Source organism: Bombina bombina, chromosome 4 (assembly GCF_027579735.1).
Source record: "Bombina bombina isolate aBomBom1 chromosome 4, aBomBom1.pri, whole genome shotgun sequence".
Classification (NCBI taxonomy): domain Eukaryota; kingdom Metazoa; phylum Chordata; class Amphibia; order Anura; family Bombinatoridae; genus Bombina; species Bombina bombina.
This window is the reverse complement of record NC_069502.1, coordinates 692918416-692932409: the sequence shown is the minus strand read 5'-3', so window position 1 is coordinate 692932409 and position 13994 is coordinate 692918416. Positions and strand designations below refer to the sequence as shown.

The 13994-nt window shown below is 36.4% G+C and overlaps 1 protein-coding gene across 1 annotated transcript in view; it reads left to right on the top strand.

Annotated features, from left to right (window-relative positions):
• The first annotated feature begins 7326 nt into the window (after nt 1–7326).
• The window catches only part of TUBE1 (tubulin epsilon 1), a 45387-nt gene continuing 38719 nt past the window's right edge, over nt 7327–13994 (top strand). The window contains exons 1-3 of the mRNA XM_053709150.1: nt 7327–7502; nt 8033–8106; nt 10787–10839. Of these exons, the coding sequence (XP_053565125.1) occupies nt 7478–7502; nt 8033–8106; nt 10787–10839 (152 nt within the window). The 5' untranslated portion in view covers nt 7327–7477. The remainder of the gene's footprint in view (nt 7503–8032; nt 8107–10786; nt 10840–13994) is intronic.

Sequence of the window (13994 nt, the reverse complement as noted above, 5' to 3'; positions counted from 1 at the left end):
CAGAAATTACATTTTTGGGTACTTGCTTGTATACCTTTTAAAAATATATTAAGTAATCGAATTAAAACAAAACTCTGTTTATATATTTTTCAAGAACCATTAATGTTTGCTGCTATATTTATATAGATTTTTGAGAACTTCATAAAAGTGTACTCAGTAGTGTTTTCACAACAATATATAATTATTGATTGAGGCGTAGATAGGAATAAAAACTTTCACTTCAGTCAAAATGGAGGAAGCATATGTATTAAGTGAATTTAAGGATGATGTTACTGAGAACTTTAATGAAATCATACACACATTAGACAGCTTGTTCTTTGACATGGATGCACTTAGACGGAAGGACATTAAATTAGATTTGGACATCAAATCATTTTTACTATACAAACAAGATAACCGCATTCCCAGAGGCTTGCGTATTAGGAAATTTCCCTCATTTACAGTAACAGATTTGGATTTCATAGAAAAGTGGAACTCAATTCTGGACACTTGTTCCTTTGCACTAATAGACTTACTATTAGTGCATAAAAGGAAACAAAGGACTACACTTATGACAGAGATCAGGGATACCCAGACCCTACTAAAAAAACATCAGTATGATCCTGATTTTAAGAAATATGATAAACAATTTGAAATCAAAATGAACACATTTAAAAGGGAATTATGGCAATTCAAGTCAAGAAAGATGACCAGGGATAAAAGAGACTATGATTCTAACCAGGTCTATAGATGGACTCAGGAGGACAATTCTAAAAGAGGGTATAAAAGAAATTTAAAAAATAAAAACAAACAAAGTAACTGGAAAGGGAATAAGAAGGGCAAAAGTGTAACATTTTCAGACACCGAGTATGAGTGTGACTCATCAGATGGTGATTACCCAGATGTAGGTGAAACTGCAGCAGTCTTTCAAGAGAATGATGCAGTATATTACAGTGAAAATCCTTCTTCACAGTCAAAAAACGGGCAGGCTCTGGCCACGCAAGAAGTGAGAAAAAAACACACAGAGGTAGTCGGGGTGGTTGCAGAAGAAATAAAGGAAGTACAGAAGAACAAAAAAACAATCAAAACAAGATCACAAAGGGGAGCGAAGAAATATGCCTAATGGATAAGAATGTGGTCAATCTATCTTCTGTACCCTTGACTTCTGCACAGGTTGATCTGCTCTCGAAAGGTCTAAATTTTGTGCCTTCACATCACTTTAACATCTTTGAGACAATCCTAGATATTAATAGGTTTGCAAGAAAAATAACTTTGAAAAAACATTTTTTCAAGAAGGATGAGGAGGCACAAAATGAACCTGACATTAGTTTAGAAAGAGCAGAAGAAACCAATGATGTTGCATCAGTGTCTAATCTTAACTTTTCAGAATTGAATACACTGAGGGATCTAGACCAATTATTAAATGAGGGAGAGACAGATAAGAGCGAGTGCCTTCAAGAAAGCAATGTCTCAACAAAACATATCAAGAATAAAAGTACCTTTTATCCATTCAAGACACGTTCAAAGGTAATTGATATTTTTCAAAAGACAGTAGAATTTAAGTTACGTAACCTAGAGAAATCAGTGACAGAAACAAATAAAAATAAAAAGCAAGCTAATTTGACATACAAAGAAAGAATGGCTCTGAAAGAACTGTCTGAGAATGACAATATCATAATCAGACAGTCAGACAAGGGAGGTAATGTAGTCGTTCTCAATAGAGCTGACTACATTACAGAGGCTAAAAGACAGCTTAACCAGAGGGATGTATACACAAAACTCAAGGAAAATCCGACCAGTAAATTTCAAAAAGAGATTGTGGATATCATTAGTTATGCACGTAAAAACAACATTATCACACAATCTACTGAGGAAAAGTTGATAGTGTCACATCCGGTGACACCAATTTTTCATCAGTTGCCCAAGCTTCATAAGGATCCCCTGTCCCCGCCTGGAAGACCTATTATAGCGGGGATAGGGTCTCTAAATGAGGCTCTCTCAGAACTTGTTGATACATTTTTGCAGCCGTTGGTATGCCAACTGCCTAGCTATATTCAAGATACGACATCTTTTATAAATAAAATCTCTAATATTAAATGGGAAATCAACTATAGGCTTATGGTTGTGGATGTTACTTCATTGTACACGTCTATTGAGCATAACAAAGGCCTTCAAGCTATAGAATTCTTTATCAACACTATGTGTGACTTTGAAGAGGCTACCAAGATATTTCTGATGAGAGCAATAGAATATTTGTTGTCGCATAACTATTTCATGTTTCAGACAGAGTACTATCTCCAAAGACGTGGGACAGCGATGGGGGCAAAATTTGCCCCATCCTATGCCAACCTTTTTATGGGCTGGTGGGAACTGTCCCACGTCTTTGGAGATAGTAACCCATTCAAAGGTGAAATAATTCAATATTATCGTTATATTGATGATCTGTTCTTCATTCTGGACTGTGATGCCACAAGGGCAGATTATTTCTGTCAATATCTCAATTGTAATCAGCAAGGTATTGAATTTACGGGAACACACAGTCAAAACAGTGTGAACTTTCTCGACCTCACAGTCCAGGGTGGGGAAATCGGATCCCCTATACAGACTAAAGTGTATAGGAAGGAAACGGCGGGAAACACCCTGCTACAATTTGAATCTTGTCACCCACGACATGTTTTGAGGGGTATACCGAAAGGGGAATATATCCGCATCAAAAGGAATTGTTCTAAAGAAAGTGAATATCAGCGTCAGGCTAGTGAGGCCACAGTTAGATTTAGACAGAGAGGGTATCGTGATAGTATCCTTACTACAGCAAAAGAAGATGTGGATCAGATTCCCAGAGAACAGTTACTTCAATATAAATCAAAAAAACACAGAGACAATAAGGATGATTTGAGTAAGATCAAGTTCATTACTACATATAGTGCAGAATACACTAAAATATGTAATATAATTGAAGAATCTCTTCCAATTTTGTATTCTGATCCAATTATCAAAGAAATTCTGGACACAGGGTGTGAATTCATCCCTAGGAGAGCAAAAACTTTGGGCAACCATTTGTCGCCCTCAGATATGAAGCCTAAAAAGAGCAAATGTTGGTTAAAACAGAAGAAGGGATGCTTCAAATGTAGACGTCCCGTTTGCAAAACATGTGGTTTCATATGTGAGGGCGATAAATTTGTTTCTAATAAAACCCAAATGGAATATGACATTAGATTTTTTATTAATTGTACAACAACACATGTCGTCTATCTTCTGACTTGTGATCTCTGCAAAATTCAATATACAGGGAAAACTAAACGATCCTTAAAAGATAGGTTCTTGCAACATCTTAGGTCTATTGAGGACGAAGATAGTGACACACCAGTATCAAGACATTTCAAAACAAAACACAATTCAGATGTCTCTTCCCTTAAGATACAGGCAATTGACCACGTCACAACATGGAAGAGAGGTGGCAATAGGGAAGCATTGCTAAACAAAAAGGAGATTTTTTGGATGTTTAGATTGCAAACTAGCGAACCGGATGGATTAAACGTCAGACGTGATCTGGATGTTTTCACTTGAGTTTAAAATATTACTCTAGGCCTTTTTTCTGTTAATAGTATCTGCCATTGAATGCCAATATATATATTAGAAAGTGGTCTGTCTTTTGAAGGAGGTATTAATATATTGTTTGTACATACATTATATGAAAGCTGTGTCACTACAATGTTTCTTCATGCTATATATATGTCCTGTTTAAGAATAGCACTTTAAAAGTGGAAATCTCTAGACATTTTATAGGATTTATTTTGTTTCTTATAGCTATTCTGGAAAATATTAATATGTTATTGTATTAGGACATATTCACAGCTAATATAATTGTTTTACAAAAGGTTTAAAATGTTGTGACATTTGTTATCTCAACTTGTGGAAATAGGTAACCAATCAGGTATTTTAGCATTGTGATGTCATGATCAAGTTCAGCCTTTTAAGAGGCGTTTGAGCTGATCCCCAGGTAAGCAGTGATCAAGTGCACCTGGTGCACGAAACATGTCTGCATGGGGATCAGCTCACTTGCCTGATTGTTAGAGTCACTGCTGGCTCTGTATAGGACATCCTGGTTTTGTCCTTTTTAACGATTGGAATAAAGTTCTTCTTTTTACATACCCAGCTGCCTGGAACTCGACATTATTTGCTCTTTTGAGCACTTTCAGCAACATATTCCTTTCTACTTGCGCGCCTTCTCTACTTTTGCATTCTGCTTGTTTTCGGCGTGTGTGGCTGTCACGCAAGAAGAGGCTGCCTATTTGATTGGATACATGTATACAGGGGTGTGTCCCCCGCCCACTCTCCATTGTGCCGGGCTCCGTTCACTTCACTGTATTGCGGGAGGAGCGCAGACCACACAGTGAAACATTTGTGTTTATATTTTTTAATATATATATTTTTTATTATATACCCCACACTCTCAAGACCTTGCCTCTTTTGGCGCTCCTTTCTCCAACCCTCTTCTTGCCATAAATGACTGATACCCCCACAAACATATACAAGACAACAAGTTCGGAACAGAACAGGCCTTTTATGAAGGAAATTGATTCAACATATAATGGGATGTATTAGAGACTCTTGAGAATAATTTCAGTAACAATAATCTTTGTGATGTAATATTTGATTAACCCTTTAACTACCAAAATACTGTCTAGAACCAAACATAGCCCGGAACAGCACCTTCCCAGAAAACCAGATACACCAAATTCACAAGTCACACATGACTATATGTAATAAGTGTAATCAGCCAAAAAAACATCCACAGAAACCATGTTCCAATGCCTGTAATATGCTTTTTCATGACAAGTGATGGAACAGCACATTCCCAGCAACATAGACAGACCAAATTCACCAGCACCACATAACTAGATGTGATAAAAGTAATCAGCCACAAACCATCCACAGAAACTATGTTCCAATACCCGTTCCTGCTAGTAATAGGCTTTTTCATGAAAAGTGACAGAATGGCACCTTACCAGCAAAACAAATTCGCCAGTCACACATTACTAAATGTAATCAGCCACAAACCATCCACAGAAACCACATTTTGATATCTGTTCCGGCCTGAAATATGCTTTTTCATGAAAAGTGATGGAACAGCACCTTCCCAGCAACATAGTCACAACAAATTCACCAGCCCCACATAACTAGATGTGATAAGTGTAATCAACCACAAACCATCCACAGAAACCCCGTTCCAATACCCGTTCCGGTCGGTAATACACTTTTTCATAAAACGTGATGGAACAGCACCTTACCAGCAAACCAAACACACCAAATTCAACAGTCACACATTACTAAATGTAATACGTGTAATCAGTCACAAACCATCTACAGAAACCACATTATGATATCTGTTCCGGCCTGTAATACACTTTTTCATGAAAAGTGGCGGAACGGCACCTTCCCGGAAACATATACAGACAAAATTCACCAGCCACACATAACTAGATGAAATAAGTGTACTCAACAACAAACCATCCACAGAAACCATGGATCTTTTCCAGATAAGCCCCGCCAAAAAGTTAACCCCCGCCACTCTATTTTATCAGTTATTGTTAGGTAATCAGTGTGATGTTAGACATGTCCCTGATTACGGCATATTTGCTTGAGATTAAATATCCTATTTTAGACAGTGTGCCTAATCTTATAGTAATATACCTGATATTAGCTGTAATTATTATAGTAATATACCTGATATTAGCTAATTATTTACGTAGCCACAGCGCCTCCCTGCTAATCTCCTGTAACTCACCTGACTCCGCCTCTTGCTCACAGCTGATTTAGTAAGTCCATTGGTTACAACATAGCAACCGCTCAGTTTCCATAATCAACAATGTCTGTAAGCAGATAACGCTGCAATTTGCAGAATCCAATAACTGGATTTGAATTAACACTGAACCCGTAAACTGTTGAGGTACAGTTTTTACAGGACTTGAATCAAATCGGTACAGCGAATACATATATAAGGTGAGCGAGTAAATACTTGAGTAGCATCAGCATGGGTTGTACAGACGTATACAGTGCACGGTGGATCTTTGATTCGTACATGTTACTTCCAGACTGTTGTATTTAAATATATAAACCAGCACAGTGGATCTTTGATTCGTACATGTTACTTCAAGACTGTTGTATTTAAATATATAAACCAGTTCTCAAAAAACAGCGTAACCATTCATAAAAAATACAAACAGATGTTACACAAGTTTACTTACAAAACAGCTGGCAAAAGTGGCGGGGCTTAACTTTTTGCGCATACACTTTTTGCATTAGTGGCGGGGCTTATCTGGAAAAGATCCGAAACCATGTTCCAATACCCATTCAGGCCTGCAATACGCTTTTATTTGGTTTGCTGGTAAGGTGCCGTTCCGTTACTTTTCATGAAAAGGCGTATTACCGGCCGGAACGGGTATTGGACCGTGGTTTCTGTGGATCGTTAGTGGTTGATTACACTTATTACATCTAGTTATGGGTGGCTGGTGAATTTGGTCTGTATATGTTGCTGGGAAGGTACCGTTCCATTACTTTTCATGAAAAAGTGTATTACTGATATCATTATGTGGTTTCTGTGGATGGTTTGTGGCTGATTACACTTATTACGTTTATTATATTTAGTCATGTGTGACTGGTGAATTTGGTGTATCTGGTTTTCTGGGAAGGCGACGTTCCGGGCTGTAATGTTCGGTTCCAGACACTATTTTGGCAGTGAAAGTGTTAATTAAATATTACATCACAAAGATTATTGTTACTAAAATTATTCTCAAAAATCTCTTAACATATCTCATATTTTGAATCAATTTCCTTTCTAAAAGGCCTGTTTCGTTCTGGCTTTTACACCGTTTAAATAATGAATAAAATCGGGCTCCATGTGCAATATTTTCCCACACCCAGGTCTTCATGTTTCTAGCACAAGTTCACATTATTCAGAGTTGAAAAAGACTAACTACAAATATCTGTCTGTTATAAAACAGCCTCTAATCAAGATTACAGTTTCTTGCTTTATGAAAGCAATTGTACTTCTCACTCCTTTGTCAGATTAGTGTTTCTTCCATGTCCAGCATAAGCTTAGACAACAAGTCCTGACCGCACACAGCTGCAGAAGTAAAACAGAAACGTCCTATTGATTTAAGTCTCCCGCACTTCCGTTCTGCTGCTTCCTCCACAACTCTCTGTACCATGTGATCACTGCAGTCACATGACTGCTGGGATGTCAGAGTGTGCTTTGATGGATGGAATCTAGCCGCTACCGTTTTTCTAGTTGCTGTGCAACCAACAAAACACGCCCCAACAGAATTCAGCGATGTTTGAATTAGTTCCGTCTAGATAGGTTTTTATTGAAAGAAGGGTTCCGTATTTCTGGAACTGATATGTAACAAACCAGTATTTAGATTCACATTTTACAACCCGACCGCTTTTGTTGCTATACGATTTACAATCAATAACTGTCACTATTTCACCAAGCGACATGACACAATCAGTTGTGGTACAAGGTGAGCCTTAGGGAAGACAGGCTAACACATTTATTTTTTATTGTAGGTAAATTTGCTGTAAACAATGTAGTTGTTCACAGTTTTCCTCCTTTGAAAACTTTGAAATAATATTTTGAAAACGTATAGATTTGTTTTACAGGACTGTATGGTCTCTAAGTTGTAAACATGTGTTAAAATGTTTTAAGAACTAAATATTAATAACATCGTGTTTAAAGTAAATCACAATATAGCATGTATTAGCAATTTCTCTATACACACACCTGCATGAAACTGTGGTCCATAGCAAAATTATAATTGAAACATAATTTAGTAACAATAATACACATGTGATCTGTAATGTGTGTACCAAGTTTCTATATGATGTAACCACCACTGCTCAGCTACTGTATTTACATTGTATTTCAATAGGCTATTACATAGTATCTGAATTTAATTCATTTTGTAAACTGTGCAGTTCTTATTCAATTCTAACGTTTTTGTTATGAGCAAGTATTCACTTTTTTAAAATTGTCCAAATTTGTGTTTTGTAGTGGGACAGTGTGGAAATCAGATAGGCTGCAGGTTCTGGGACTTGGCATTGAGAGAACATGCAGCTGTTAACAAGGTGAGATTATCACAATTATATATATATACACTTTTGAGAGCATGGTTTATGATTTGACTTGTTTTTCAAATACCTTTTTTCAAGGTTCTAGTTATAAAGCGGTATGGGTATTGGTTTTGGAAACATTTCTTTGAAGCTAGTCAAGGGTACCACTGTTCATAGTTGTGAACATTTAACTTTATGTAGTGGAGTTCTGATATACAATACAGATATGTAATTTCTATTAATGTGCAGTAATTAGCACATATACTGTATATAACAAAACATGCTAATGTATATAACATGTTGCTTATATAACTACAATATAGCAGGGTTCTTCAAAAAAAATTCTCATGACACAGTACCATGATACCACATACATTTGCAACCCTATTTTTATACTTGGTCTGAAAACTTCTGAAGTAATATACAAGATAGCTGCAATTTTTGATAAAGTGACTAAAATGTGTGTGTACTTTTATTCCTGATTGTTGTCAAACTTGAAAGTGTTATAAAAGGTTAAAGCACACACACATTCTTGTACAACACACACACACTCTCATACAACACACATCACAACCCAGTTAACATGGTATTGCCACCTAGTAATGGGTCATGACCCGTGGTTTAAAGAACCCTGCAGTAGAGCACACAGAGATTAATCCATGAATGGTTAGTAGGGTTTCCAACTTTAGTTCAGGCCAAACCTGAGCACTTTTTTTTTTTTTAAACAAAATATAGACTATGCATACATATATAAAAATTTGCACATAGACATTCTCTAACACACTCCCATGCACACTCTCTCACATATTCACATACTCAAAGACACACTCTCACATAAACTCACACACTCAGAATTTACACCCCCCCCCCTAGGACCTGGGCACATGACATAGTCCACAAGGCCAAGGCACGCTGTCACAGACAGTAAAGAGCAAGGTACAAGGGCACACAAACAATCAGTCCCAAGAACAAATATATATTAGGGTTAGTTTACTGGGTCAGCCCAACAGAGAGCATTAGTTCCCCTCTACATGTATATGGATGTCTAGCTGTAATGGGATGGTGCCTAACATCAGAAGACAGAGCAAAAACCAGTAATTGAGCTGCATAGTTCATTTATATACAGCCTGTACACAGTCTGGAACCACCGAGTGTGCGCTGGCTGCAGTGAGCCAGCTTGCCTTTGTATGGTAACCACTCTATATTCAGAAAAGCTGCAAATACACATTCCACAATCACACTCTCTGCCTATATACTTACCTAGTAAGGTCTCCTGGGTCTGGCACTCATCCAGACTTAGGAAGACCACACATAGAATATAGTGAAAATGTTGTCCTAAACTGGGCCGAGTTGGCTAGATGGTACCAAGCTCCTCTTTTGGTCCTCTGATAGCTCCAATATGAGCAGACGGGGGCCGGGTAAACTCGGAGGACATTTTGCATGTCTAGTTTGAAACCAGATAGCAACCCTAATGGTTAGCATCTGATATCTGTACTGCCCTTTAATATCTATGATTTATGGATTTACAGAAATGTAATGAAATATTAAATAAATCTTTTCTTTGAAGTGTCTGCTTGTTCTTTTGCAACGCACAGAGGTTTAAAAATAGCTGGTTCCTTGAACTACCCACTCTGCATATCGGGTTCTAAAATGATGGATACTAATTATCAATTGCATGGTGCTCTGTGACTACATTACTTATTTCTTTTTTGCCTCGTGCTTTTTTGAGGAATAATAAAAGATTCCTCCACATGTTGGGTTAAGGACACATTTGTTCTTTTTTCTGGTCCTTAATTATAAGTAAATACTGTCTGAAAATGGTGTTTTGGTTACTACTCCCACAAAAGAATGCACACATTTTATCACACTTCTTTGTGGAGCACTGCAATTTGGTTCAGAACTTTTTAAAGTATTCTGCTATGGAACATCATATGTCATTATTTTCCAGCCACTATCCAGCTTCATACGTATGAAATAAAAATAAATAAGGAGTGCTCATTTTCATTTGCACACATCCTACTTCATAGTTTGTAAAGCAACCTAGTTATTCTTTAAATGCCATTTTTATAATTCAGTGATCTATAGTTAAGTGGTTACCAATGTTAAAGGGACACTAAACCCAACTTTTTTCTTTCATGGCTCAGATAGAGAATGCAATACTAAACAACATTCCAATTTACTTCTATAATGTAATTTACTTCATTCTTTAGATATCCTTTGTTGAAGAAATAGCAATGCACATGTGTGAGCCAATCACACGGGGCATCGAAGTTCTGCCACCAATCAACAGCTGCTGATCCTATCTAGATATGCTTTTTCGCATAGGATATCAAGAGAATGAAGCAAATTAGATAAAAGCAAATTAGAAATTTGTTTAAAATTGCATGCTCTATCTGAATCACAAAATACAAAATTGGGGTTTCATGTCCCTTTAAATAATTTATAAGTTGATGCATGTACCGTTATTCTTGAATTGTATATCAAACAGTATCCAGTTTAATCAATGTAATTTTAATTACAAATAACCATATTTAATAGTATTTATAGTTGCCAACTTGCCATGCTTTTAGCTTTTCATGCTAAAGTACATATACCACAAATGTTGCACAGCGAAGCAGCCATCTGTAAAAGTGTTGTAGTATAAGTTAAATATGTTAATACTGTAATACAAAACTTTCTATTTTCTTTATTTCAGAAAGGTGTTTATGATGAAGCTTTATGTAGTTTTTTTAGGAATGTGGATACTAGGTAAGTTGTGTTTCTTTTTCTGTCTGACAAGTGCATAGAATATACTTAGGTCCAGATCCTCAAAAGTTCACTGCTCAGGTAAAATATTCCTCAGTGCTGCAAGGTCCTTCACGAGATTCTTTTGATAACTGTGTATCTCGCTAAAAGGCTTATCCTACATTTTTGTGTATGATTGAAAAAAAAAAGTATAATGAAAGAACAATGTAAAAATCACAAAAGTTCACTTTAAATTTTTTTTATTAAAATGTGTTGTACAATTTGTATTAACATGTGCAGCAATATGCAGATTTGTTACAAAGTAGAATTCTTTTAAAAGTACACAGAAAAACATTATTTAATGTACATTGTAATTTTCAAATACAATGTTAAAGGGATAGGAAAGTCAAAATTAAACTGGCATGATTCAGATAGAGCATGTCATTTTAAGACACTTTTAAATTCACTTCTATTTTCAAATGTGCTTCATTCTCTTGATATCCCTTGTTAAAAAATGAATACGCACATATCATACACCAGTGGGAGCTGCTGCTAATTGGTGCCTGATTGGCTAAATAGATATTTTCCGCTTCCTGTCAGTAGTGCAATGCTGTCCCTTCAGCAATGGATAACAAGAGAATGAAGAACATTTGTTAATAGAATTAAATTGGAAAGTTGTTTAAAATTGTATGTTCTATCTGAATCATAAAATAAAATTTTGGGGTTTACTATCCCTTTAAGTCATCCAATAAATAAATAAAAACTTTAATGCTTACTTTTATTTTTTTTTCTATTGTAAAATGAGTTTTGCAGCCTTAGTGAATTTGTCATTCAGGCGTATTCCTTGGATTTCTTAAAGGGACAGTATACACTCATTTTCATATAACTGCATGTAATAGACACTACTATAAAGAATAAGATGCACAGATACTGATATAAAAATCCAGTATAAAACTGTTTAAAAACTTACTTAGAAGCTTTCAGTTTAGCTTTGTTGAAAAGGTAGCTGGAAAGCCCACTGCAAGTGGGAAATAAGACACTTCCCCCCCCTCCCCCTTCTTTTGCATATGAAAAGACCCTTTACACAAACAGGAGCAAGCTGGAGAAGGTATACATCAGTACTCACATAAAACTTTGGGGCTTGGTTAGGAGTCTGAAAATCTGAGCAATGTTATTTAAAAATAAGCAAAACAAAACATTTTTTAAAAAAAAAACTTCATGGGCTTTATAAATAGATCATCTACAAAACATTTATGCAAAGAAAAAATGAGTGTATAATGTCCCTTTAACTTTTCTTACAGCACTCATATTCTCTAAGCATAGCATAGACCTCACTTGAATTATTGTACCATTAGACTTGGTACATCTATAATTAATCTGGTATCATACTGAATTTAGGTACCACAAAACTAATGTATTAACCCCTTAGTGACCAGACCATTTTTCAATTTTCTTACCGTTAAGGACCAAGGCTATTTTTTCATTTCCGTTGTGTTTGTGTTTAGCTGTAATTTTCCTCTTACTCATTTACTGTACCCACACATATTATATACAAATTTTCTCGCCATTTAATGGACTTTCTAAAGATACCATTATTTTCATCATATCATCTAATTTACTATAAAAAAATTTAATAAAATATGATGAAAAAATGAAAAAAACACACTTATTCTAACTTTGACCACATCTACAACCACCAAAAAACACCCATGTTAAAAAGTTTATAAATTTTCTCCTGAGTTTAGAAATACCCAATGTTTTACATGTTCTTTCCTTTTTTGCAAGTTATAGGGCAATAAGTACAAGTAGCACTTTGCTATTTCCAAACCATTTTTCCCCCCAAAATTAGCGATAGTTACATTGGAACACTGATATTTGTGTTCCACAGGAAAGTATTGATCTAGGCCCATTTTGGTATATTTCATGCCACCATCTCACTGCCAAATGCGATCAAATAAAAACAAATGTTCACTTTTTCACTAACTTTAGGTTTCTCACTGAAATTATTTACAAACAACTTGTGCAATTATGGCACAAATGGTTGTAAATGCTTCTCTGGGATCCCCTTTGTTCAGAAATAGCAGTCATTTATGGCTTTGGCATTACTTTTTGGTAATTAGAAGGCTGCTAAATGCCGCTGCGCACCACACTTGTATTATGCCCAGCAGTGAAGGGGTTAATTTGGTAGCTTGTAGGGTTAATTTTAGCTTTAGTGTAGAGATCAGCCTCCCACCTGACATATCCCACCCCCTGATCCCTCCCTGACCCCTCTCAAACAGCATTCTTCCCTCCCCACCTCACAATTGTCACCGCCATCTTAAGTACTGGCAGAAAGGTGTTTTTGTTTTGTTTTTTAAGATTTTTATATATATATTCTGTAGTGTAGCTGCCCCCCTTAATACCCTACCCCCCTCCCAGATCCCTTTTCCAAAACTTAAAAATCTTTCTCCCACCTTCCCTTTTACTAAAGATGTCCCATAGTGTAGCGGTTCCTCCCGCTCCCACCCCCCCGCGCACGTGCACACTGCCGGACCCATCAGCCCAACTGACAGGAAATCGGCTACCAGCAATGGGCCGCCCCCCCTCCTCTGTACATCGGTGTGCTTAAAAAGGGTATTGCACAATGCCTCAATATTGAGGCATCGCTGCAATACCCTGAAAGCATCTGGAAGCGATCAGGATCGCTTCCACCGCTTGAAACCCCAAAGGATGGGCCAGGCACGTCCTTGGTCATTAACTGCCACTTTTTGTAGGATGTGCCTGGCACGTCCTTGGTCGTTAAAGGTATACTAAACCCAATTTTTTTCTTTATTTTTTTTTTTTTTTTTTTTTTTTTTTTTTAATTTTATTGCAAACATAAAAACATTACATACACAAAGATTCCATATCAGACCTTAAGTGTTCTTACTGTAACAATAAGTCCTTTTAACAACAGACACTAGACAACATCAACCCCTACATACAAAAAAAAAAAAAAAAAAAAAAGGGAATTCCCCCCCTCCGCCCCTCTGTCCCCTCCCAATCCTGGTACTTTTATATGCCCGGTTAAGATGGAAGGGTCCTATATTTAAATTCTTCCCAGTGGAAGCGGATTTTCTGAAAGACCTCTTCTCTATTAGTTTTTAGATAAGTATATTCTTCCAATATTAATAATTCATTAATTCTAGTAAGTAAGATTT